Consider the following 27,502-nt stretch of genomic DNA (forward strand, 5'->3'; position numbering starts at 1 on the left):
GTGGTCCCCGCCCTCCACCTTTGGAACTATGAGAAGCCTTTCAAGCTATTTGTCTCGAGAGAGAGAGGAACATGCCACAAGAGTACTATTCTTGCCGCTTGGACCCCGTGGCTAGGAGTGGCCCTTCCTGGTTAAACAGTTTTTGCTGTCCATACTCTGCTGGACAAAAACTTCAGACCTCGTTTTAGCACACCCGCTTGTTCTGGCTTCGCAAGACAATGCTGTTTCCCAAAGTGTGCTCTATTCATCCCGGACAATGTGTCCCTCTAGCGAGTCACTCTCAACCCGGCCACACTTCTGCCGTTTTTTCGAGGGGGGACAAGAAGGAGAATAAGGAGAAGGACAAGAAGGAGAAGGACAAGAAGGAGAAGGACAAGAAGAAGAAGGTGAAGAAGACCCCTATAAATACTCCAGATATGCAGACGAAGAAGGCAAGTGCCATACTGGTGGCTAGAGGGTTCCTGACAGCGGCAGCTAGCTTTTGTGCCAAGACATCTGCTGTCAGAGCTTCGTTTGACTCTGAATCACCCATGGCTCCTTCATCATCATGGATTCTCAAGAAGCCAGAGGGAACCACTTGGTGGATATAGCGGCTAAGCAAGCAGCAACAAACCAACGAAAAATGGCTGAAGTGGCCAAAGAGGAGAGTGAATTACCAGTGCAGATGCCTTTGGCAGTGCAGATGCCATCTGACAGGCTATACCTAGCTTCTATGCAAGGGGCGGCTCACACAGATGAAAGGAAAAACCCGTTTACCAAAATATATGTATTCAGCAGTCATCCAATGGGAGCTTGGATCTGCACATCTCTCTAAGAACTTAATGAATTCACTGATCAGCAGATATTACTGAGCCCCAGGACCAGGAATAACCACCTTAACCAGAAATTACTGCGCCTCATGTGCAGTATGTGAAAAATGCAATCCGGTGAGGACAGAAGAGACACCGCAGAAACATTTGGCGAAACCCCTGTATCCATTCCAGAGGATACAAATTGATCATATACAGATGCCAAAAAACCCTAGTGATGGTAGACATGTCCTCCGGTTGGCCAAAAGCCTACAATGTTACAAACATGACAGCCAAGGCCACAGCCAAGAAATTACTCAGTGAGAGATTATGTAGACTTAGGGTCCCAGAGGTGATAGAGAGCGATCAGGGCCCAGCTTTCACAGCAACCCTTACAAAAGAGATTTGGGCAGCACTGGGAGTTCAGTTTGCTCTACACACCCCATACCACTCTCGAAGTACTGGGAAGGTAGAAAGGATGAATGAGACTCTAAAGTCTAGGATGTTAAAAATGTCCCAGGAAACAGGGATGAGTTGACCAGACAGTTTGCCCATTGCCCCGTTCACTGTCAGACACATCCCCCAGGGGAAACATGCCGGTCTCCTTATGACAGACTCAGCTGTTACTTCCCACAGCAGTTGCAGTTACAATCTGATGTGTTGACTAGTTATGGTACACGTTTGTCTAAAGCAATAACTAATATCCGTTCAAGTATTTTCCTCCATTCCAGACCCAGAAACAGATCCGGGAACCCACAGAAGACAAGATTCTGCCGGCAGCACAATGATTTTGCTATATATCCTTTTCTTTAAAAGTCTGATAAAAAGCTCAGCAGGTGATTATCACCAAACCAGGTACACAACAGGCTGGCCACCACTAGGACAAATGGTATCATTACATTTTTGTACAATTCATCCAGCACACAAGCAGTTGCATTTACTTTTTGATTTTTGTAGTATAATACTCCTGATGAATACACTGACATAGCACCAAACCGCAGAAGGAAGCAAACAGCTCCCTCCGGAAGCTTTGACCCTCATGTGTACATGAATAGGGGTCCCAAGGGGGGTCCCCGATGAATTCGAAGCCAGGGATCAGGTGGTTTTGAGTCTCTTAAGTGGAAGAAGAACTCAGGTATTACAGACCCTTGATCTCAGTATTTTAGCTGGATGAGTGGGTGGCAGAAGGTGCTCGCCCAGGTAGGTGTAACAGTACTAATAGAAGAAGAAGACCGCCTTATGATGGAAGAGGACAAACCCTTCATCCCTCTATAGTCACCCTTATTCATTATTTCACAGTTCAATAGGGTTATAGGGATAGATAGCACCTGACTGCCCTCTCCAAGCTGTATCGAGGGGGGTAGTGAGCTAGTTACTGCTCTTCTCTATATACGGCCTCCAAAAAACTTCCGGTGGAATATGGGCCAGGTGAATAGGCGCTCTAGTAGTAATAGGGACAGATTGAAATAGACATTTCAAGGGGGGAAACTGTAATGGATGTAATACTGGTTATATTAGTGAAATGCCTATTTCTTTTATGGTGCATACCTTATGTATATATGTTACTGCCTTTCATTTTTTGTGATATTAATAAAAAATAGCGAAAACTTTGCGAAAAAATTGACATTTTCTACTTTCACAGTTAAAAAATATCCAATATATTCAATTTCTGTCATATATTTAGGCCAACATGTATTTAGCTACATGTGTCTGACAAAAAAATTCTCAATGAGCGTATTTTTAACCGCTTTAAGACCGAAGATTTTACCCCATTCCTGACCAGGCCATATTTTGCGATTCGGCACTGCGTTACTTTAACGGACAATTGCGCGGTTGTGCGACGCTGTACCCAAATTAAATGTATGTCATTTTTACTCCAAAAACAGAGCTTTTTTTTTGATGGTATTTGATCCCCTGTGCGATTTTTACTTTTTGCGCTATAAACAAAAAAAGAGCAACAATTTTGAAAAAATAACAATATTTTTCACATTTTTTTTATATGAAATTCCCCCCCAAAAAATGTAAAAATCGAAATCTTTTAAAATTTTAGGCCAACTTGTTTTCTGCTACATATTTTTGGTAAAAAAATCGCAATAAGCGTATTTTGATTGGTTTGCGCAAAAGTTATTGCAGCTACTAACTACGGGAAAGATTTAAGTCATTTTTATTGGTTTTTTTTTTTAACGAGTAATGGCGGCGATCTGCGTTTTTTTTTTTTTGCGGGACTGCGACATTGTGGCGGACAGATCGGACCCTTGACTGACATTTTTGACACTTTTGGGGGTACCAGTGACATTACTACAGTAATCAGTGCTATATATATGCACTGTTACTGTAATAATGACACTGGCAGGGAAGGGGTTAACTTTATTGGTGATCAAGGGGTTAAATGTATGCCTCATGCTTACTGACGTGTGTGGGGGGAGGGGATTGTGTGACACAGACACAGATCGCAGGTTCAGCTATGCTGAATCCTGTGATCTGTCCCTGCCTGTCACATAGGAGATCCGCCCGCTTTGTTTACACAAGTGGGCGGATCTCCACACTCGATCCCTGATGATCGGGGAAGATCGGCGGTGATCACCGCCTCTCCTCCCCCTGGCCCGACTCCCACTGTGTCTGAATACAGCGGGAGCGAGCCGCGTGCGTCGCCCACAGGGGAGGAGTCCAGCAATGTAGGTCTACATTGCTGGACGATAATGAGCCACTTTGCCGCAGTACCTTCAATGTGAGCGGTCGGCAAGTGGTTAAAAAAGGGATCATTAATTCTGTTATTTGCAACAGCAAATTTAATATGGCACCGAAAAATATTCCACAGTTGTTGAACTGTTGGAAAGGCTGTCATTGTTTTTCTTACAAGGGTCCATTCTGTGCTTTGGAGAAAGAATTGTGTTGGGTCACAGTGTTTGGGCATCACCAAAACCCAAGGCCCAATTTCTCCACAGATGTGTGACAGTTGTTCAAAATATACAATTTTTGACAAGGATCAAGCCTCTCCTGTGCAAAAATGTTTGTTTTTGGGTTACAGGGCTTTGGCATTAAAGCGGAGTTCCGGGCAGAGAAACGTTTTTTTCCTGAACATACCCCCGGGACAGTCAGGGCTAGCACATTCCACAATGGCTAGCCTCTGATCTGTCCCGGTTCGCACTTACCTTTTAGAAGAAATACTTACTTAGAAATTTTCTTCCACAGCGTTTCCATCTCGGTTGTGGGCAGCTGAAGCCGGCGCGGTCCTCTTCTCTGTCTTCTTCCGCGTCTTCGTGTCCCAGAATGCACTGCACCGGCCCCTCTCGTCACTTCCGGTGCGGCGCCGCATTCCTAAACAGCTTCTGGGCATGCCCAGAAGCTGTTTAGCAGGGGAATGCGGCGTCGCCCGGAAATGACGAGCGGGGCCGGTGCGGCGCATTGATTCCTGGGAGCTATGACGTTTAGCTCCCAGGAATCATCGCGAGGCAGGAAGTGACGGGGTGAGCCTCGGCGCTGGAGGAGGAAGCTGTCATAGGTGAGTATTTACGATCTTCAATAAAAAGGTGAGTAAACAAAAAAAAAAAATAACTATCCAATTCCTTTTTAGGTGCGGCATACCTAGCGGAGGGGCACAAAAAAAAATCTTTTTTGTGCCCGGAACTCCGCTTTAATAATAGCTTAAAAACGAAAAATTGAATATCAAATTCTTATCACGATTTAATACAATACCACCACCCTGACAAGCTCCATGTCAGCCTACCGCTGGGTATACCCAGCACATACCCCCACCTGTCAGGACCTAACTCATAAATTTGACTCACTCCCCCAGGTTAGTGTTATGCAGCTAGATTTCTGCACCTGGGTAGTTTGTGGTGACACAGAGCTCATCAGGAAAGGATTTAATATTCAATGTTCTGTTTTCCCCATGGCTCCATGTCAATCTACCACTGGGAATTAGCTAGATAACCAGGGTGGGATGATTAAGAAAACAAAATAGGTTTAATTGTGGCCTCTGGCTTAAGTGATAACAATTTTACCAAACTGATCTATGTGATGAGAAAAGTGTGTATGGGTGACCACATCGCCACCTTGCAAATGGTCTCTGGCGAGACTCTACAGGCAGCTGCCTAGGAGGTTGAAACACTTCATATGGTGTGTGCTTCTATTTCCTCTGGAAGAGCCAACCCCCTATCCTTATACACCAGGGAGATCACTTTCATAAGCCAAGAAGCAATCACTCTACTCGAAGCTCTGGCCCCTTGCATGAACCTCTGGGAATTACAAACAGGCAATCCGATGACCTGAGGTAGCATCAGTTTAAGTTTTCAGCATCCCCCCTACATCCAAAGGACTAACTTTTCATCCATCTTCCAGAAGAAGGTAGGCAACATGATTTCTTGACTGAAATGGAATGGAATCTTGAGACCACTTTGGAATAAAGTACAGCATTGGGAGCAGAACAATTGTCCGCCAGATAGGACTTACAGGGTTCTTTACACCCTAGAGCCAGAGGCTAACACTACCAGGAAAGCCACCTTTAACGTTAAGTCCCATAGTGATACCTCTCTCGTGAAGTTGGAAACAGGCAGGTAGTTGAGTACTGTTGTGAGGTCCCATGTAGGAAACGTGGGGTTCTGGGAGTCCTTAGTTTTACTACAGACTTAAAGAATTGAAGAATCAGTCTATCAGAGGCCAATAGAGTCCCGGAAAAAGCTGAGATGGTGGAGATATTCCCTTTTGAGCATCCTTACGCACCGGCATATGTCAAGACCTTCCATGTAGATAAAGTCCACAACCAGGTGAGAATGAATAAAATGTCTCCATGTCGAGACCTCTTTGAAGAAAATCGAGGACATGACAGACTCAAGACTTCCCTGGAAATAAATGTATCTGAAGTAGCATATTCTTGGAATTTTAGCCAGACCTTGTTGTAGACTACTTTGTTCATAATGCTCTTCTGTGCTTTCATGAGAGTATCTACCACTCTCAAAGAGCAACCTTAATCTGCGAACCTCCGCCTCTCAAAATCTAGGCCTCTAACAAGAGCTTCTCTGGAGCTGGATGGAGAACTGGACCTTGTGACAGAAGATCCGGCCTCATGGGTAAAGGCAGAGGTGACTGTATGCTCAGACACAGTGGGAACAGATACCAGGGGTGCTTGAGCTGGTCCAGCATAACCGCTAGTATCTTAACATTTTCCTGCATCACCCTGGTCAGAAAAGGCAAGATGAGAGGTACTGGGGGAAGAGTCTGGAAGGTCCACTTCAAGCTCAGAGGGTTCACTAAGGCAGTCTGGTGATGATGATGTCTCTAACAAAATTTTGATAATATTTTCAATGTCCGGAGATGCAAAAAAGGTCCACCTCTGGGTGCCAAAGGACCAATCCACCAACTGTTGAAACACCTGCAGGAGTAGTGATCAACCTTTTTTGTCTATTGATTACCTTGTAGATAGTCCACCTGGAGGTTGACCTGGCCCAGCACATTTACCACTGAAAGGAGGAGAAGGTTCTCCTGGGCCTAATTCATTATGGGCTCCACTTCCCTCAAGTCCCCCTGCTTCTTGGTGAAGGCCACCACCATGACATTGTCCATCCTTAAGAGCACTGGTCCTCCCCTTATTATAGGACTGAATGCAAGGTCTGATGTGCTGCTCACCCTCCAGTTTTTTGGAAGGTAGCACCCTAGCCTGTCTTGCTGGTGTCCAAGGTCCCCACTAACCAAGTTACCGGAAAATAAATTTACATTGTAGGAGATTTCTGGTCTCTAACCGCCACATAAGACCCTGTCTCATCCCTGCGGTTGTCAGAATCTTTGGAGATAGCCTCTGGGAGTCCCGCTGATATAGTAAGTTGTTCTGAAATGAGTAAAAATGAAAATCGAGACACTTTACCATCTTTGTTATCAAAGTCATGGTTCCCAGCAGCTGCAGGCACCTTCTGGCTGGAATGTGATTGGTTAATTGTACTTCCTCTGCATAGACCAGGATGGAGGGAATTTTTGCTGATGGCAGAGATGCTGTGTCCTCCCGTGTATCCAGCTTCGGGTCCAGGTAGATTAGTGCCCAGAGTCCCCACAACTAACTCAGGATGAATCACAAGCCGATTGCTGTCCTGGATCAGCAACAGGATATTGTCCAGACTTTGTGTATATGAAGTCCATGTTTCCTCAACTGGGTGATTAGTGACAACAGTACCTTGGAAAAGACCCTGGGCCAAATTGTTAGCAGATTAACTAATAATGGAGTTGAAGTAGGTCAACCTTCACAAACTTTTCAAGTGTTGGGCTATAGGTACGTGGAAGTACGTAGCCATCAGATCTATCGAAAGGAGCCAGTTTCAGCCAGTGATCTCAGTTATGTGTTATGTAGTCTCACTTCCCTAGTGGCAATGTATACAGTGCTTGTCAGTAGGGATGATTGAACTTTTGAAAAGTTTGGTTCGGCCAGAACACCCGAACTTCACGAAAAATCGGGTCCGGATTCCAGAACCCCATTGAAATCAATGGGACCCGAAATTCAGTAATCAAAAAACACAATTCTGAAGCCCTAAAACCCAATAAATGCCCCTAAAAAGTGCAGAGGACTATTAATCACACAAAAAGAAGTTCTTAAAATTGTCGTTTTTGATAGAGAGCCAATTATTGAAAAAAAAAAAAAATGACATGTCTTTGGATTTAGTGTCTGGGGGGTCTAAAAAGTGTACCTGTGAAGTTTCAGCTCTGTAGCATGTCCAGAACCAGAAAAAACAGATAATTTTTCTTAGGATTTTTAGTAGCACAGTGATGGGGTTCCGCTACCTATACAGAAGTTCAGATGTCATGCCTGCCTCCAAAGACGTCCACAAAATGCCCAATAAACGCCTGCAACAATAACGCCCAGGTGTGAAAGGAGCGGAGCCACATCCCTGCGCTACTGCAATTCTAAGACAAATTATCTTTTTTCTCTGGCGGTCACCCTGAGATGGATGAGTTCAGTTACCCTGGCATAGCAGAGTCAGTTCACCCTAAACTACACTACGGTCACCCTGACACTTAACACTTTCCCTACAGAAACTAGATTATTGAATCTAACTATAGTGGTATATAGTACCCTAACTACACTGCATATCCCTTTCCTCACACTAATAATTGCTAAATGACACTGGAGCAACTGAACTGCCTCCACTCTCTTCCACAGCCTCTCTATTACAGTGCTAGAGATTTGGCTGGGTTATGTTATATACTGGGGGGCGTATTCACTACTGATTGGCCTCTGGACCCCCTAGTCACTCCAATCACATTCCTAGCAGACTCCTGCCCCCTCAATTGACTTTTACTGATGTTTCAGGTCCAATCACGGGCTTTTAAAGCCCAGTTCCTGTCCCATTACATTTTGGGCGGTTCTGGTTGCCGAATTCTGAACTTTTACCGCAAAAAGTTTGGAATTCGGCCTAATTTCGAACAGCCAATGTTCAGGTCGAACCGATGGTCGACCCGAACCGTTCGATCATCCCTACTTGTCAATGCCCATTTTTGCCATTTCCCCACGGCTGCCTGATCTCACAGTCCAATTCTTTTTCTCATTTATTTATGTTATTAAATAATTACGGTATATGAAATTAAATTGTTTTTATTTTACAGTTTTGTCACCATAATATTTCTGCTTTGGTTAAGCATGGACAGCATGGATTCCCAACTGGGAATGTGCTTTGTCCTTTTACTGTGGTCTTATCACACTTTTTTTTCTTTTCTTTTTTCTTTTGCCTTTTTTTGTTTTTCTGCTTTTTTTTCTGTTGTTTTTATTTACTTTTCAGATATGTGGACCAGCACCATCTAGTGTCGGCTCTCTATACTGCACCCTCAGTATTAACCAGTTCTGTTATTTTAGTGATCCTCCGTATGAGACAAATACAGGAAATACTGAACTGAGCGTGTACCAAATATTACATCGTGTCTTTTTTCCTGTTTTCGGCCATTTTAGAGTCGGTTCCAGCAGGTTGAACAGCGTCGGAGTCTCCGTCCTGAACACACGGCCCCCAGCATGGGATCTCTTCCATGTCACACCACACAGGTAAGTCAGATAGATGTCCTATTCATGGTACATTCCTGTCCCTGCTATATACATATCAATCATCTGTGACCGGATCTTCCTCCGTGTGATGTATGATCTGTGTATATATACAGTATATATAGAGATTATTTTTCCACACTTTGTCTCTGTCTGTCACCTTGATAAAGAGGGTCACCGCGCTCTCTATATGTTGGGGGAACTTATTTGCTGATTTGGGACTTCATAATCCACTTCTCGGTGTTGGTTGGTTCTTCATTAAATGGGCCTCAGAATGGCTCCTAGGAAGGACATTCAGGCTCATCTCCCACCGTGCTTCTGAGACAGAACAAGGGGAGAAACACCAGGAGAATCCTCTGGGTGTTGGAACCCCCCAATATTAAGGTTTTTGGGGGGAAACAGACCTGGCAGTTTCATGAGAATTGGAAGAAATTATAACATATGTGATAGGTTATGAAGTGCTCTTCTATAGTGACAAATATAAATATATTCTCGTGATAAATATATGAAACAATAATCCAAATGTGGCAAAGAAATTCTGGACAGGTGAAAAAAGTCTCTTTCATCTGAAGGTGATAGGGTGAACCAAAACAAAATTGCCCAGGTGACTTCACAGTGCAGCTTTTATATCATTTATATTGGTTCCTGCACCTTTTTTACCTTCACCAGTTTCATCAGAATACTCTTACTTATTGCTGGCTTCATTACAAAGGGTGCCCTTCTTCTGCTTCAACTTTATCCGGGTTGAGGGTAAAACACTCTGCACTTCTCTTCTACATACATTATCCACCCTCATACCCTCCACACTCCTCTCCTCTACATACTGCTCACTGTCATACCCTCCACACTCCTCTCCTGTACATACCGCTCACTGTCATACCCTCCACACTCCTCTCCTGTACATACTGCCCACTGTCATACCCTCCACACTCCTCTCCTGTACATACTGCTCACTGTCATACCCTCCACACTCCTCTCCTGTACATACCGCTCACTGTCATACCCTCCACACTCCTCTCCTGTACATACTGCTCACTGTCATACCCTCCACACTCCTCTCCTGTACATACTGCCCACTGTCATACCCTCCACACTCCTCTCCTGTATATACCGCCCACTGTCATACCCTCCACACTCCTCTCCTGTATATACCGCTCACTGTCATATCCTCCACACTCCTCTCCTGTACATACCGCCCACTGTCATACCCTCCACACTCCTCTCCTGTACATACCGCTCACTGTCATATCCTCCACACTCCTCTCCTGTACATACAGCCCACTGTCATATCCTCCACACTCCTCTCCTGTACATACCGCTCACTGTCATACCTTCCACACTCCTCTCCTGTACATACCGCTCACTGTCATACCCTCCACACTCCTCTCCTGTACATACCGCCCACTGTCATATCCTCCACACTCCTCTCCTGTACATACCGCTCACTGTCATATCCTCCACACTCCTCTCCTGTACATACCGCTCACTGTCATACCCTCCACACTCCTCTCCTGTACATACCGCTCACTGTCATACCCTCCACACTCCTCTCCTATACATACCGCTCACTGTTATACCTCCACACTCCTCTCCTATACATAGCGCTCACTGTCATACCCTCCACACTCCTCTCCTATACATACCGCTCACTGTTATACCTCCACACTCCTCTCCTATACATAGCGCTCACTGTCATATCCTCCACACTCCTCTCCTGTACATACCGCCCACTGTCATATCCTCCACACTCCTCTCCTGTACATACCGCTCACTGTCATATCCTCCACACTCCTCTCCTGTACATACCGCTCACTGTCATACCCTCCACACTCCTCTCCTGTACATACCGCTCACTGTCATACCCTCCACACTCCTCTCCTGTACATACCACCCACTGTCATATCCTCCACACTCCTCTCCTGTACATACCGCTCACTGTTATACCTCCACACTCCTCTCCTATACATACCGCCCACTGTCATACCCTCCACACTCCTCTCCTGTACATACCGCCCACTGTCATACCCTCCACACTCCTCTCCTGTACATACCGCTCACTGTCATATCCTCCACACTCCTCTCCTGTACATACTGCCCACTGTCATACCCTCCACACTCCTCTCCTGTACATACCGCTCACTGTCATACCCTCCACACTCCTCTCCTGTACATACCGCCCACTGTCATATCCTCCACACTCCTCTCCTGTACATACCGCTCACTGTCATACCCCCACACTCCTCTCCTGTACATACTGCTCACTGTCATATCCTCCACACTCCTCTCCTGTACATACCGCTCACTGTCATACCCCCACACTCCTCTCCTGTACATACCGCCCACTGTCATATCCTCCACACACCTCTCCTGTACATACCGCTCACTGTCATACTCCCCACACTCCTCTCCTGTACATACCGCCCACTGTCATACCCTCCACACTCCTCTCCTGTACATACTGCCCACTGTCATATCCTCCACACTCCTCTCCTGTACATACTGCTCACTGTCATACCCTCCACACTCCTCTCCTGTACATACCGCCCACTGTCATATCCTCCACACTCCTCTCCTGTACATACCGCTCACTGTCATACCCTCCACACTCCTCTCCTGTACATACCGCCCACTGTCATATCCTCCACACACCTCTCCTGTACATACCGCTCACTGTCATACTCCCCACACTCCTCTCCTGTACATACCGCCCACTGTCATACCCTCCACACTCCTCTCCTGTACATACTGCCCACTGTCATATCCTCCACACTCCTCTCCTGTACATACTGCTCACTGTCATACCCTCCACACTCCTCTCCTGTACATACCGCCCACTGTCATATCCTCCACACTCCTCTCCTGTACATACCGCTCACTGTCATACCCTCCACACTCCTCTCCTGTACATACCGCTCACTGTCATACCCTCCACACTCCTCTCCTGTATATACCGCTCACTGTCATATCCTCCACACTCCTCTCCTGTATATACCGCCCACTGTCATACCCTCCACACTCCTCTCCTGTACATACCGCCCACTGTCATACCCTCCACACTCCTCTCCTGTACATACCGCCCACTGTCATACCCTCCATACTCCTCTCCTGTACATACCGCCCACTTTCATATCCTCCACACTCCTCTCCTGTACATACTGCCCACTGTCATACCCTCCACACTCCTCTCCTGTACATACTGCCCACTGTCATATCCTCCACACTTCTCTCCTGTACATACCGCCCACTGTCATACCCTCCACACTCCTCTCCTGTACATACCGCTCACTGTCATACCCTCCACACTCCTCTCCTGTACATACCGCTCACTGTCATACCCTCCACACTCCTCTCCTGTACATACCGCCCACTGTCATATCCTCCACACTCCTCTCCTGTACATACCGCTCACTGTCATACTCTCCACACTCCTCTCCTGTACATACCGCCCACTGTCATACCCTCCACACTCCTCTCCTGTACACACCGCTCACTGTCCTATCCTCCACACTCCTCTCCTGTACATACCGCCCACTGTCATATCCTCCACACTCCTCTCCTGTACATACCGCCCACTGTCATACCCTCCACACTCCTCTCCTGTACATACCGCCCACTGTTATATCCTCCACACTCCTCTCCTGTACATACCGCCCACTGTCATACCCTCCACACTCCTCTCCTGTACATACCGCTCACTGTCATACCCTCCACACTCCTCTCCTGTACATACCGCCCACTGTCATATCCTCCACACTCCTCTCCTGTACATACCGCCCACTGTCATACCCTCCACACTCCTCTCCTGTACATATCGCCCACTGTCATACCCTCCACACTCCTCTCCTGTACATACCGCCCACTGTTATATCCTCCACACTCCTCTCCTGTACATACCGCCCACTGTCATACCCTCCACACTCCTCTCCTGTACATACCGCTCACTGTCATATCCTCCACACTCCTCTCCTGTACATACTGCCCACTGTCATACCCTCCACACTCCTCTCCTGTACATACCGCCCACTGTCATATCCTCCACACTCCTCTCCTGTACATACCGCTCACTGTCATACCCTCCACACTCCTCTCCTGTACATACCGCTCACTGTCATACCCTCCACACTCCTCTCCTGTATATACCGCTCACTGTCATATCCTCCACACTTCTCTCCTGTACATACTGCTCACTGTCATATCCTCCACACTCCTCTCCTGTACATACTGCCCACTGTCATACCCTCCACACTCCTCTCCTGTACATACCGCTCACTGTCATACCCTCCACACTCCTCTCCTGTACATACCGCCCACTGTCATATCCTCCACACTCCTCTCCTGTACATACTGCCCACTGTCATATCCTCCACACTCCTCTCCTGTACATACCGTCCACTGTCATACCCTCCACACTCCTCTTCTGTACATACCGCCCACTGTCATACCTTCTACACTCCTCTCCTGTACATACCGCTCACTGTCATATCCTCCACACTCCTCTCCTGTACATACTGCTCACTGTCATACCCTCCACACTCCTCTCCTGTACATACTGCTCACTGTCATACCCTCCACACTCCTCTCCTGTACATACAGCTCACTGTCATACCCTCCACACTCCTCTCCTGTACATACCGCCCACTGTCATACCCTCCACACTCCTCTCCTGTACATACCGCCCACTGTCATACCCTCCACACTCCTCTCCTGTACATACTGCTCACTGTCATATCCTCCACACTCCTCTCCTGTACATACCGCCCACTGTCATACCCTCCACACTCCTCTCCTGTACATACCGCCCACTGTCATATCCTCCACACTCCTCTCCTGTACATACCGCTCACTGTCATACCCTCCACACTCCTCTCCTGTACATACCGCCCACTGTCATACCCTCCACACTCCTCTCCTGTATAGACCACCCACTGTCATATCCTCTACACTCCTCTCCTGTACATACCGCTCACTGTCATACCCTCCCCACTCCTCTCCTGTACATACCGCTCACTGTCATATCCTCCACACTCCTCTCCTATACATACTGCCCACTGTCATACCCTCCGCACTCCTCTCCTGTACATACCTCTCACTGTCATACCCTCCACACTCCTCTCCTGTACATACTGCTCACTGTCATAACCTCTACACTCCTCTCCTGTACATACCGCTCACTGTCATACCCTCCACACTTCTCTCCTGTACATACCGCTCACTGTCATACCCTCCACACTCCTCTCCTGTACATACCGCCCACTGTCATACCCTCCACACTCCTCTCCTGTACATACCGCTCACTGTCATACCCTCCACACTCCTCTCCTGTACATACCGCCCACTGTCATACCCTCCACACTCCTCTCCTGTACATACCGCTCACTGTCATACCCTCCACACTCCTCTCCTGTACATACTGCCCACTGTCATACCCTCCACACTCCTCTCCTGTACATACCGCCCACTGTCATACCCTCCACACTCCTCTCCTGTACATACCGCCCACTGTCATACCCTCCGCACTCCTTAAGGGGAGGATTCAGTTTTCCCCATGAAGTCAGCAATGTGTAGACAGTTCCTCAGTTTTTGTACCTGGAGGGTGGGTGACATCACTTCTGGTAGGGGGCGGGACTTCCTCCAAGCGTAGCGGCTTCCGGTTTCTGGCCGCTGTATCGCATTGAGGGTAGATCACGCTCTGGGCTGGTCCTTAGTTCCTGACTCATGCAGAAGCATGGAGGAGCTGGATCTAATTTAAGGCAACAACTTTACTGTTTCTCCTCTAGTTGACATATGCCTGTACATCATAGTTGGATAGTCTGGTTACAGCAGCAGCAGATGCTTCTATCACCAGCCACTCTAAGATAAGGGGACCAGCTGGGTGACTTCTACCAGGTTAACCGTTGCATTGCCAGAGTGCATTCCCACATGTTGGTGTTCCTCCTCCCTGGTTGTCAGAGGCCGGTGCAGGAGGATGGGGTGTTGACACCTGCACACCATCAGAAGCTGGTAGAACACTGTGTGGTGGACTAACGGGGCGCTCTTTGGAGACTAATGTGGCAGTTCTGTTGTGGGTTTTGTTTTGCAGGGTAGAGCCTCAGGGAAAGATAACCTCCTCCTTCAGCACTTAAAAGGAAGTGTGTATCCGATACAAACCATACCCTTTTACTAAAACATTCTTCATTCTGCATAAAATACATACGACATTGACTGACTGCTTTTCTGTGGCAAGAAACCCCACATAGCTCTTCAGAAACATTGTCTTCATAAGGCCGAGGGTGTGCACACCGATGCTGAGGGACATGTATCTCTGGTCTGGTTAGAGAGCAATCTGTAGCCTGGTACAACAACCTGGTTTCATCTGAGTAGTGGAAGTTGTTGGCCACTTTTCAAACAGTCGGGTCTCTGATTGCCAGTATCCCACTTCCACACCTGCCATCTAACTGGCTTCTCTGCCAGTTACCCCAGGGCTCTACAAACCTCAGGCACTAGGTTGAAATGGTGACTAGAAAATGCGGCCTGATGACTTAGTTGTTGTCAGCCCCAGTGGCTAGCACAGGGGGGGGGGCAGCCGGGTGCAACATAGCTGGACGGCCGGCAAGTGTTTTTTGATACGGGGGTTGGGGAGTGGCAGTGCTGTAAAAGTGGCACTGTGGACAGCAGGTAAGGGCAGATGTGGGGCTGTTGTGTAATAGGAGGGGCAGGTTAGGGGAGGAGTGGAGCTGAGGGGTGGAGCAGAGCCGATGGCAGGATGTGTCCCCTGTGGGGCTCTCTCCTCCCCCCCACTAGGTGCGGGTCTAACAGGCTCAGCAGTGGCCCCAAGCTGGTTACCATTTGGCAGGGGATACGCCGCGTGCTCAGTTTTCCCTGGAAATGAGTTGGGTATATATGCACGTCACACATCATTGCCTTACCAGTGCAGCCTCACCAGTGCAGCCTCTTCAGTGCTCTACCAGTGCAGCCTCTTCAGTGCCCTACCAGTGCAGCCTCTTCAGTGCCCTACCAGTGCAGCCTCTTCAGTGCCCTATCAGTGCAGCCTCTTCAGTGCCCTATCAGTGCAGCCTCTTCAGTACCTAATCAGTACAGCCACTCCAGTGTACCATTAGTGCAGCCTCTCCAGTGCCAGTACAGCCTCTCCAGTACCCAGCCAGAGCAGCCTCTCCAGTGCCCCGCTAGTGCAGCCTCTCCAGTGCCTCATCAGTGCAGCCTCTCCAGTGCCCCATCAGTGCAGCCTCTCTATTGTCTCATCAGTGCAGCCTCACCAGTTCCCCACCAGTGCAGCCTCACCAGGATAAAATACTGATTTTAACTTGTAAACAACATGTGTCAGAAAAAGGTCTGGTCCTTAAGTGGTTAACCTGATAATTGCTGTATTTCCACCCTGCAGGGTGGTTGTAGCGCAGCCTTTATTGAACTGCATCACCGCCTTTGGTGGCAGCAACATGCTGTTTAAGCACAGTATCGTGGCGGCTGTATGTTTAGTGTTCAGACAGGGGGTCAGTAAAACCATGGCTCAACCACCCAGTTTTACTGCCCCCAGACACGTGTGTGAACAAGCCGTTAGGATCCCCTGAAACAGAACGGAGCCCACTTCAATCAGCAGAGGATCCATGAGCAGATCCCTTGCTGAATCAGAGCTGAACAGGACGGATGTCCGTTTTTTCTTTTTACATCTCTTCCCGTTTCTGTTGATGGACCTGTGACAGACTCCAGTGTCTATTTACTATCCGGCTTTCACTGATATGTCACATTTAGGTCCAGATAAATAGAAGAGGACACAGTCCTTTTTTGATCGTTTTTTTCTCCAGATCTGGAAGGATTTGGAGCTAGGCCGGTGTAAACATTTCCATCAGCCTGTCTATTGGACTGCATGGACTTTCTGATCAGGTCCTCCTGAAAAACTGAGAGGAGGACTTGAATGTAATAGCCATGTGAAAGGACCTCTGTAGGTCACCAGAGTGCACTTATTTCTGCACTCCTGTGACCTGTATTCAGCTGACAGCGGGATAAAGTCTGCAGTCGGCTGATGAAAAAAATATTGGTACTATGCAATTGCATGCCACAAACATTACAAACATTTTGGCACACGCCGGCCACCTTCTTTATCCAACAGGGGTCATGGATTGGTCGGGGTGATAAGTTGAAGAGGGGTGCAGTTTACCATTTTTGGGAGATGCAGTGTTTTCTGGGAATGGGAGGACGAATCTTCTCTCTCATAGTGAGGTTGAAAAAAGACACCAATCCATCCAGTTCAACCTATGATGTGTGTTTGCTGTTAACCGTATATTGTATACCCCCTGTATGTTGTACATTGTATACCCCTGTATGTTGTACATTGTATACCCCTGTATGTTGTACATTGTATACCCCTGTATGTTGTACATTGTATACCCCTGTATGTTGTACATTGCATACCCCTGTATGTTGTACATTGTATACCCCTGTATGTTGTACATTGTATACCCCTGTATGTTGTACATTGCATACCCCTGTATGTTGCACATTGTATACCCCTGTATGTTGTGGTCTTTAAGGTGCCCATCTAATAGTTTTTTGAAACTATCAATGCTCCCTGCTGATATGACTGCTTGTGTAAGAGAATTCCACATCCTTACTGCTCTTACAGTGAAGAACCCCCTACGTATTTTAAGGTTAAACCGCCTTTCCTCTAGTTTTAGTGAGTGGCCACGTGTCTTATTGTATTCCCTTTCTCTGAATAGTTTCCTCTCTATGCTAGGGTCACCAGTACGGTATTTGTACATTGATATCATATCCCCCCTCAATCGTCTCTTCTCCAGAGAGAATAGGTTCAGTGCTTGTAGTCTTTCCTCGTAGCTGATGTCCTCCATTCCTCTAATTATTTTTGTTGCCCTTCTCTGGACTCTCTCCAGTTCCAGCACATCCTTCCTGAGGACCGGTGCCCAGAACTGGACGGAATACTCCAGATGCGGCCGGACCAGAGTCTTGTAGAGAGGGAGAATAATCTCTTTATTTCTGGAGTGAATCCCCTTTTTTATACATCCCAGTATTCTGTTGGCTTTGCTTGCAGCGGCTTGGAATTTCATGCCATTGCTGAGCTTGTTGTCCACCAGTACCCCCAGGTCCTTTCCCATCTTAGATTCCCCCAGAATTCTCTCCCCTAGTGAGTAACTTGCATTCATGTTTCTGGCATCCAAGTGCATTACTTTACATTTTTCAACATTAAACCTCATTTGCCATGTAGTTGTCCACCAGAAGGCTCACACTGGAGAGAAGCCATTTAATTGATCTGAATGTGACAAAGCTTTTACAGTTAATGCCGGGCTAATCTATCACCAGAGGATTCACAAGCTTCAGCTGCAGTGAGGAAACTTTGGAAGAAGGGGGATATTAAAGGGGTATCAGCTAAGCTGCAAATAAAGACCTCATGGTATCTCATTAGTATCACACCTCATGTCATCTCACAAGCTAGTAAAAAAGTGAAAAGGTATACAGGCGGTCCCCGGGTTACGAACATCCGACTTACAAACAACTCCTACATACAAATGGAGAGAGACAACAGGAAGTGAGGAGAAATCTCCCCCTAAGAAGGGAAATTCACTCCTGGAAGAGTTCTCATGGGGAAAAGATGTCTCCACTGATCACTAATCCTTTATCACTAATCCTTGTTTCCACAACAACCCAACATTTTCAGAGTACAGTTGTCATAGGGACAGAAAGTGAGGTGAAATCTTCTGAACAGGGGTACAGACAGCAAACCAAATGGTAGAGGGGTGTTAACCCTTCCCTGTGCTATATAAAAAACTTAAAAATGATTCTATTGGCTGGAGCTAAACTTAAAAAATGTACCTGTTCCGACTTACAAACAAAGTTGACATAAGAACAAACTTACAGTCCCTATCTTGTTTGTAACCCGGGGACCGCCTGAATCGCTATTTTGAGAAAACAAACTAAATAAGCGAGCAAACAGGAATATAATGGATGGATACTTTAGTATTTATGTCCGTCAGGCACAACATAGAAAGTCCTGGACTATTCTAACTTTTGACATTTTTTGGGGGCAAGCATCAATGAAATTTGTTTCCTTAGGATTCTCATCTGTACGCTTTTTATGGAGCTTTACCTGAGCATGTAATGCATTTACCTAATTCACTAACTGAGCTGTGTTCCCAAGTGTTTTCTTTTTCATTGCCTGAGCGAATACACGACCAACACTGCCTCAGTGCAGGGAGACTGGGTGGCAGTCAAGTGGCATCTTGCCAAGCCTCTGAATCCTCAGTGGGAGAGTCTTTTCCAGGTTCTGCTAAAATTTGCTATATCAGTCAATCATGAGGGCTCCAGCTAAGTCCACCTTGTCCATGTACATTTTCCTCCTCCCCTCTCATGTTCAATGTCTCCAGAGGTTCCCCCCCTAGTGAGGAACTTGCATTTATATTTCTGGCACCCAAATGCATTACTTTACATTTTTCAGCATTAAACCTCATCTGCCATGTAGTTTTCCACCCCGTTATTTTGTTCAGGTCTGCTTGTAAAGTTTCCACGTCCTGTGTAGAAGATATTGCCCTGCTTAGCTTAGTATCATCTGCAAATACAGAGATTGTGCTGGATATCCCATCCTCTAGATCGGTTCTGAATAAATTTAACAGTATGGGTCCCAGGACAGATCCTTGGGGGACCCCACTTTCCACACCGCTCTCAAAGCTGTTGTCTTGAAAGACTTCAGGAAAAGTCGTTACTGGTGAGTGTAACTTGGGTTTTCAGAATTTTGCCTTTAAGAATTTGGATTTTTAGATGCATTTGCGAAATGTGCCGGAAAGTCAATCCCAAGCACATTCGTCCATTACTATGCAGCCCAGTGCTTTAAATTAGAACAATGAATGAAGTTCTCCTGCAGGAATTTGTAATAAATTGTCAATTTTACCAGCCAATGGGAATAGTAGAGTGTCCTCCATAAAATAAAATACAAATATTTAAAAATGTATAATATTGTACATATTCCTTCTATATATAATATTCACTATATTACTGAAAGTATTGGGACACCTGCCTTTGCGCACACAATGAACTTTAATGGCATCCCAGTCTTAGTCCGTAGGAGTCAATATTGAGTTGGCCCACCCTTTGCAGCTATAACAGCTTCTGGGAAGGCTGTCCACAAAGTTTAGGAGTGTGTCTATGGGAATGTTTGACCATTCTTCCAGAAGAGCATTTGTGAGGTCAGGCACTGATGTTGGACCAGAAGGCCTGGCTTGCAGTCTCCGCTTTAAATCATCCAAAATGTGTTCTATCAGGTTGAGGTCAGGACTCTGTGCAGGCCAGCCAAGTTCCTCCACCCCAAACTCACTCATCCATGTCTTTATGGATCTTGTTTGTGTGCACTCTCCCAATTTTTTTTTTTAACCCTGTTGAACCTGCCGGTAGATCATTTTATTTTTCTTCTTCTGTAGCAGCCCATGCTGTCATGAAAGATTTGCAAGGCACAAACCAAATAACACTGCTGGGGATGCTTACAACGGACAGTCTTCACTCCTATGGTTTAACCACTTCAGCTGCGGAAGGTTTATCACACCCCCCCCCCCCCTTCATGACCACATTTTTTGTGATATTTCACTGCGTTACTTTACCAATTGTGTGGTCGTGTGATGCTGTGATTATGTCCTTTTTCCCACAAATAGAACTTTCTTTTGGTGGTATTTGGTCACCTCTGCGGTTATTATTATTATTGTGCAGGCCAGTCAAGTTCCTTCACCTCAAACTTGCTCATCCATGTTTTTATGGGCCTTACTTTGTGCACTGATTCAAATCATTTGGTGGAGGGGGATTATGGTGTGGGGTTATTTTTCAGGGGTTGGACTTGGCCTCTTAGTTCCAGTGAACGGAAATCTTTTTTTTTTTTTTTTTTTTATAAATGTATTTATTGTTTTCAAAAAAGAGAGAGCATACAAATATATTTTTACAGAATAAAACATCAATTTTCAGTAATGTAACTTCCCTTATTTTCCCCTCTATTGACCCCCCCTCATCTATACTAGTTGTCTTTCTCTTTTTCTCCACTCCATTTAATGTATTCTCTGGTTGTCTTAAACCTTCTCCAGTTTTCCCATATATCACCCCATTCCTCTGTATCATCTTCTTCCCAATCTCTCAGATATTCCAATGTTCTTATTCTCTCTACTCTTTGTACCCAGTCTCCCGTGGTAGGGGCCTCTTCCTTTTGCCAAAATAGCGGGATTAATCCTTTTGCTGCATTCATCAGGTGGGGTATTAATGTTGTTTTCTCTCCTTCTCCCCTACCAGGACGGCCCAACAATGAGAGATGATAGGCTCCTCCCTACCGGAAACACAATCAATCAAGAATAGTTAAAAGGCCCCACCTTTCCCTCTGGCCCCAGTTTTAGATTGTGTTTCTTCCTACAAAGAAATGACGATTAAGATCTCACCTGCAGACTCCTAGAGTTGAAAGGTACCCTGTGAGCCAGGTTCGGCAGAAAGCCACGGGTTCCCCTTGCAGAACTCTCTGTAGTAGGGGGGGGGAACTTACGAGTGGAGCAGTCCCTGCACTCCTGTCCGAGGGAACTCACAGGTCGCCCACTGGCAAGCCCTCGGTCACTTCCTAGTGTTTCCAGGTCTTGTTTTCCGGCGCTAGCAGCTCTCCTCCTTGAAGATTTTGAATTTCCCGCCGAAAAAATCAAGAGGACGGGCGTTCCAAACCTCGCTTTGAAACCGGAACTTCCGGCACAGACGTCAGACACACGCGACATGGGAAGGAAGAGAAGCATGGAGGAGACGCCGGAGCCGCTCGGTAGCGGCAAAGCAGAGTCCAAAGCTAGCACATCTCGGGTTCCTGCTTCGGAAATTAAGTCCTCCATGACTCAACCTCCGGGGAAGGAGGAGGAGAGACAGTCCCAGCTGTCAGCAGCAAAAAAACAGGTCAGACAGGGTAAGTGATGATCCGTATCCTTGCTGACCTATGCTGAAGCCTGCTAGCTTACCAACATAACATGTGCCTGGAACTTATCATTTCCCTGACCCTAGTAGATGACGCTGCCTTCTTTCTATGGTCCCTATATTTGATGTCTTTTTGCTGGAAGGGCGATACTTATGTTGTTTCTGTATCCTGTCTTCCAGAGTCCCAGAGCGGTTCACAAGAAGCTACATCTGCATTACAAGGGCCTGCTGTCCATAAGAAGTGTGGTTATTGTTCAGAAAAGATGCCCAGTACCCACACTAGACCGTTTTGCTATAGATGTATTCATAAATTGTCAGGAAGGGAAACCTCAGACTTTATGAAAGACTTTTTTAAAAAAATATGCAAGATGAAATGCTTTCTACTATGATGGCAGTACGGTCTAATCTAGGTGTAGCTTATAGAGAGGAACAGGTAGACCCTCCCACAAGGGCAGGGACTTTGTGTCAAGAAACCCCTCTAAATATAGCAGGGCCCTCAGCCACCACACCAGCCACTCAAAGTCTTCCATCAGCACAGGTTACAGAAGAAGATAGAATATTTCCAGAAGATGACCACTCAATTTCCCCATCTTGTTCAGAAGATGAGGGAAATAGGGACTCAGATACCTCTGAGGAGGTAGAGTCAGCAAAAAACCTGTTTGGATTGGATGGTATGCAGGGTCTCCTTCAAGCCATATATGCTTCAGAAGAGATTCCTGACCTGCTTAAAGAAGTCACGGCACAAGACAAACTCTATAAAGGGATAGGAAGAAGCCCTTCTAGAGTTTTTCATATTCACCATTCCTTGAAGAGTCTGATCCTTCAACAATGGCAATCGCCTGAAAACAGGTTAAGCAAAGGGAATTCTTGGAAAAGAAAATTTCCCTTTAAGGATGAGGGTGCAAACAAATTCCTTAAAAGACCAAAAATAGATGCTCCCCTAGCGCAAGTCTCCAGAAAATCAGATCTATCATTTTTAGATGCTGGTAGTATCAAGGATACTATGAATCGGAAAGCAGAGACATTACTGGGAAAAGCTTGGGATTCCAATGCTAAAGCAATGGGGACAGCCCTAGCAGCTTCCTGTGTCACTAGAAATGCTTTCTCCTGGGTCGAGAGATTAAATAAAAGTTTCACTAAACTAAAAACCCAGGATATCCAAGACGCCCTGTTAACAATTGCCAAGGCAGTAGCATATCTGGCAGACGCGGGGCTAGAATCAGTGGAAGCCACTGCCAAAACAGGGGCACTCATGAACTCGGCCAGAAGGGCCATTTGGCTTAAGGAATGGGAAGGAGACATCTCGTCCAAGACCAAGCTCTGTGGTCTTCCATTTGAGGGATCTCTCTTGTTTGGTTCAGGACTTGATGAAGTCCTTTCTAGATCCTCAGAAAAAGGGGTTAAGTTTCCCACAAGAACAAAACAAACTAATATCCCCTAGGGATAATAAGCAGCAAAATAGGAGATAAGCTACAAAAAATTGGAGCTTCCAAAGGGATAAGACAAGAAACAACTTTCCTTCCTCCTCCACCGCAGCTGCTAGGGACAAAAAATTACTTTTCTGTCATAATAGGGGTTGGACTGGATATTTTTTTCCCAACAAGAAAAGTGACAATCTTCCCCTTTCTCCCTCAGCATCCTGCAAATAGACTACAATCCAAAAACTGCTCTTCTAGTCCCTCCAAAAACAACCCCTATACACACTCCCAAAAGAAAGGCAAGGGAAAAGCCCAGGATGCTTCCAGGAATTCTAAAACTAGGGAAGTTACTTGTAACTATTCCAGTACCAAAAACCCGGTATTTCCGAGTGTCTTGTTCCCACACCTTAGTGGCATCAAGACCTACGGAAAAACATTACCGGATCAGGATTCAAAAGAATACAGGAAGCATCCCAGCCACTTCAGGGACTCAAACCCTTGCAAAAGAACTAAGGTCCTTCCAAATACACTTTTGGGCAAGAAGAATAAAATCCTTGCGCAAGGGACCCATCCTCCTTCCACAAGGCCAGAACTCTCTGAAGTGGGGGTCCAACCAAGTCAGCATTCAAAGCAAACTGGTTGGGCTGAGAGTTCAAAACAGACAGTGGCTACGCAAACCAGCCAATGTCTTCCCTCCTCTGGTGCCTATTCCAGAAATACTCCACAAACGGACCAGGTATCATGGACGGAGTTTAATTCGGTCCATTCCCAGACCTCTCCAAAGAGCAGGATCCCTATCCCAAGAAGTAATGCCCATGGCTCGCCAGTGGTATCTACCAGTTCCCTCGGACCCTATGTCCCAGGGATTAATACAACATCAGTACCCAGAGTTCCTTCCAGTGACTCTCTGGTTACTGAAAGAAAAATGCTTAAAGCAAAGGGATGCTCAGATAGATACACTCTTACTGAGTAGAAAAACAGTCACCAGAAAAATCTACACTAAAATATGGAAGAGATTCGGTACCTGGCGGAAACAAAAGAATTTTTCTTCTACCTCTACTCCAATTATTTTGGAATTTTTGCAAGAGGAGTAGACAAGGGTGTGGCAATTAACACCCTCAGGGTACAAATTACAGCTCTTTCCATTTTTCTAGACACCAGTTTGGCAAAAGATCCACTGGTTAAGAGATTTTTGTTAGCCAGGAGTAGGGTTACTCCCATTACTAAAGACAGGTTCCCTCCCTGGAACCTAAATAAGGTCTTAGAGGCATTATCTAAAGATCCTTTTGAACCTATAAAATATATTTCTTTAAAGTTTCTATCCTTTAAAAATAACTTTTTTGTTAACTATCACCACAGCTAGAAGAATAGGTGATTTACAGGCTCTGTCTATTAAAGAGCCTTTTATGTTGGTCTTCCCAGATAGGATAGTCCTAAAACCATATCCCTTATATTTACCTAAGGTAGCATCCTCTTTTCATAGGACGCAGGAGATAAATCTACCTTCCTTCTGTGATAAACCAAAAAATGACAAGGAAAGAACATTCCATTGTATTGATGTGAGAAGAGCTCTTCTCACCTATCTAGAAAGAACAAAAGCTTTCAGGAGATCAAACCATCTACTGGTCCTTCATTCTGGGCCTAGGAAAGGTTTGCAGGCTTCAAAACCTTCACTAGCAAGGTGGATTAGCCAAGCAATTACCACTGCTTATGAATTATCAGGTCTTCCTGCTCCAACCAAGATAAAAGCGCACTCAACAAGAGCCGACGCCACATCCTTGGCTGAGAAGGCAGGAGCCTCATGGGAAAAAATCCACACTGCAGCCACCTGGTCTAGTCATGACACCTTCCTGAAGCATTACCGCATTGAAGTACTGTCTCAATAAGACCTAGCCTTTGGCCGAAAAGTCTTGCAGGCAGTGGTTCCACCCTAAGGTAGGCAGGTCTCTATTATCCTTTTACTGTTGGGCCGTCCTGGAAAGGTGAGGAGAGAAAACCTACCGTTAGTTCACCGGTAACAGTCTTTTCTTACGAGCCTTTCCAGGACGGCCCGCCTACCCACCCTATTTAAAGGGGTGCATGATGTTATGCATGAGTGTAGGTGATAAATGCCTATAATATTGTCTGAACATTTCCCTCAAAAAAATTAGGTTGTTGGAAGTTACTCTATTACAACTGGGGCTAGAGGGGAAGGTGGGGCCTTTTAAATGTGCTTAATTGATTGTGTTTCCTGTAGGGAGGAGCCTATCATCTCTCACTGTTGGGCCGTCCTGGAAAGGCTCGTAAGAAAAGACCGTTACTGGTGAACTAACGGTAGTTTTTTTTTATAACCCTTATTATAGAATTATGACTTCTGGTTTTTTTTTGCACAGGTGGATTGATGAACCATTTTTTGGTCATGCTTGTCTTGTTACAACAATACAACAAAGTTACATGAGAAGCAAGCCATATGGATGTTATAAGTGACTGAAAGTCTTTATTGCAGTTCACTGGAAGATTCACACAGGACACAAGACCTATCCGTGTTCTAAATGTCATGAATGTTTTGAATGCTCTTCAACATTGATCCAACCTCGGAGGACAACAAACGAGAATTAATTTTAGTGCTCTGGAAGTGACAATGTCTTTACTGTAAAGTCCAACCCATGTATATATGAGAAGTCATTTCAGAAGATATTTATTGTTTGGAATGTGATAAAGGTTTTACAATGGAGGCAAAAGGTATAAAACACCAGAAGGTTCACACTGGAGAGAAGCCATATCCATGTTCTGAATGTGATAAAACTTTTACATTGAAGTCAAATCTTATCACACACAAGAGGATTTACACAGGCGAGAAGACATATCAGTGTTCTGAATGTGGCAAACCTTTTACACAGAAGTCACATCTTATCACACACCAGAGGGTTCACACTGGAGAGAAGCCATATCAGTGTTCTGAATGTGGCAAAGCTTTTACACAGAAGTCAGATCTTATCAGACACAAGATGATTCACACTGGAGAAAAGCTGTATCAGTGTTCTGAATGTGGCAAAGCTTTTACACAGAAGTCAAATTTTATCAGACACCAGAGAGTTCACACTGGAGAGAAGTCATATCAGTGTTCTGAATGTGGCAAAGCTTTAATAACCAAGAAAGAGCTCATCACACACCAGAGGATTCACACTGGAGAGAAGCCATATCCATGTTCTGAATGTGATAAAACTTTTACATTGAAGTCAAATCTTATCACACACAAGAGGATTCACACTGGAGAGAAGTCATATCAATGTTCTGAATGTGGCAAAGCTTTTACACAGAAGTCACATCTTATCACACACCAGAAGGTTCACACTGGAGAGAAATCATATCAGTGTTCTGAATGTGATAAAACTTTTACATTGAAGTCAAATCTTATCAGACACCAGATGATTCACACTGGAGAAAAGCTGTATCAGTGTTCTGAATGTGGCAAAGCTTTTACACAGAAGTCAAATTTTATCAGACACCAGAGGGTTCACACTGGAGAGAAGTCATATCAGTGTTCTGAATGTGGCAAAGCTTTTATAACCAAGAAAGAGCTCATCACACACCAGATGATTCACACTGGAGAGAAGTCATATCAGTGTTCTGAATGTGGCAAAGCTTTTATAACAAAGAAAGAGCTCATCACACACCAGAGGATTCACACTGGAGAGAAGCCATATCAGTGTTCTGAATGTGGCAAAGCTTTTATACAGAAGTCACATCTTATCAGTCACCAGAGGATTCACACTGGAGAAAAGCCATATCAGTGTTCTGAATGTGGCAAAGCTTTTATAACCAAGAAAGAGCTCATCGCACACCAGATGATTCACACTGGAGAGAAGCCATATCAGTGTTCTGAATGTGGCAAAGCTTTTATACAGAAGTCAGAGCTTATCATACACCAGAGGGTTCACACTGGAGAGAAGCCATATCAGTGTTCTGAATGTGGCAAAGCTTTTACACAGAAGTCATATCTTACCACACACCAGAGGATTCACACTGGAGAGAAGTCATATCAGTGTTCTGAATGTGGCAAAGCTTTTACACAGAAGTCAGATTTTTTCAGACACCAGAGGATTCACACTGGAGAGAAGCCATATCCGTGTTCTGAATGTGGCAAAGCTTTTACACAGAAGTCATATCTTATCAGACACCAGAGGATTCACACTGGAGAGAAGCCATATCAGTGTTCTGAATGTGGCAAAGCTTTTACAGTGAAGTCACATCTTATCAGACACCAGAGGGTTCACACTGGAAGGAAGCCATTTTAATGCTTTGAATGTGACAAAGATTATGCAGTAAATGCTGTGCTAATGTATCACCAGAGGATTCATAAGCTTCAGCTGCAGAGAGGAAAC

General features: G+C 45.6%; 1 protein-coding gene across 1 annotated transcript; it reads left to right on the forward strand.

Annotated features, from left to right (window-relative positions):
• Nucleotides 1–21,531: 21,531 nt before the first annotated feature.
• On the forward strand, nucleotides 21,532–27,415 carry LOC309548368 (uncharacterized protein; the record flags this gene model as incomplete). The annotated part of the gene is made up of 3 exons (XM_082248306.1): nucleotides 21,532–21,712; nucleotides 22,320–23,119; nucleotides 25,937–27,415. The coding sequence occupies 3 exons, from the start codon at nucleotides 21,532–21,534 to the stop codon at nucleotides 27,413–27,415; spliced, it is 2,460 nt and encodes an 819-aa protein (XP_082104432.1).
• Nucleotides 27,416–27,502: the final 87 nt, after the last annotated feature.

The sequence above is a fragment of the Pelophylax lessonae genome, assembly GCF_965119305.1.
Source record: "Pelophylax lessonae genome assembly, chromosome: 2".
Lineage (NCBI taxonomy): Eukaryota > Metazoa > Chordata > Amphibia > Anura > Ranidae > Pelophylax > Pelophylax lessonae.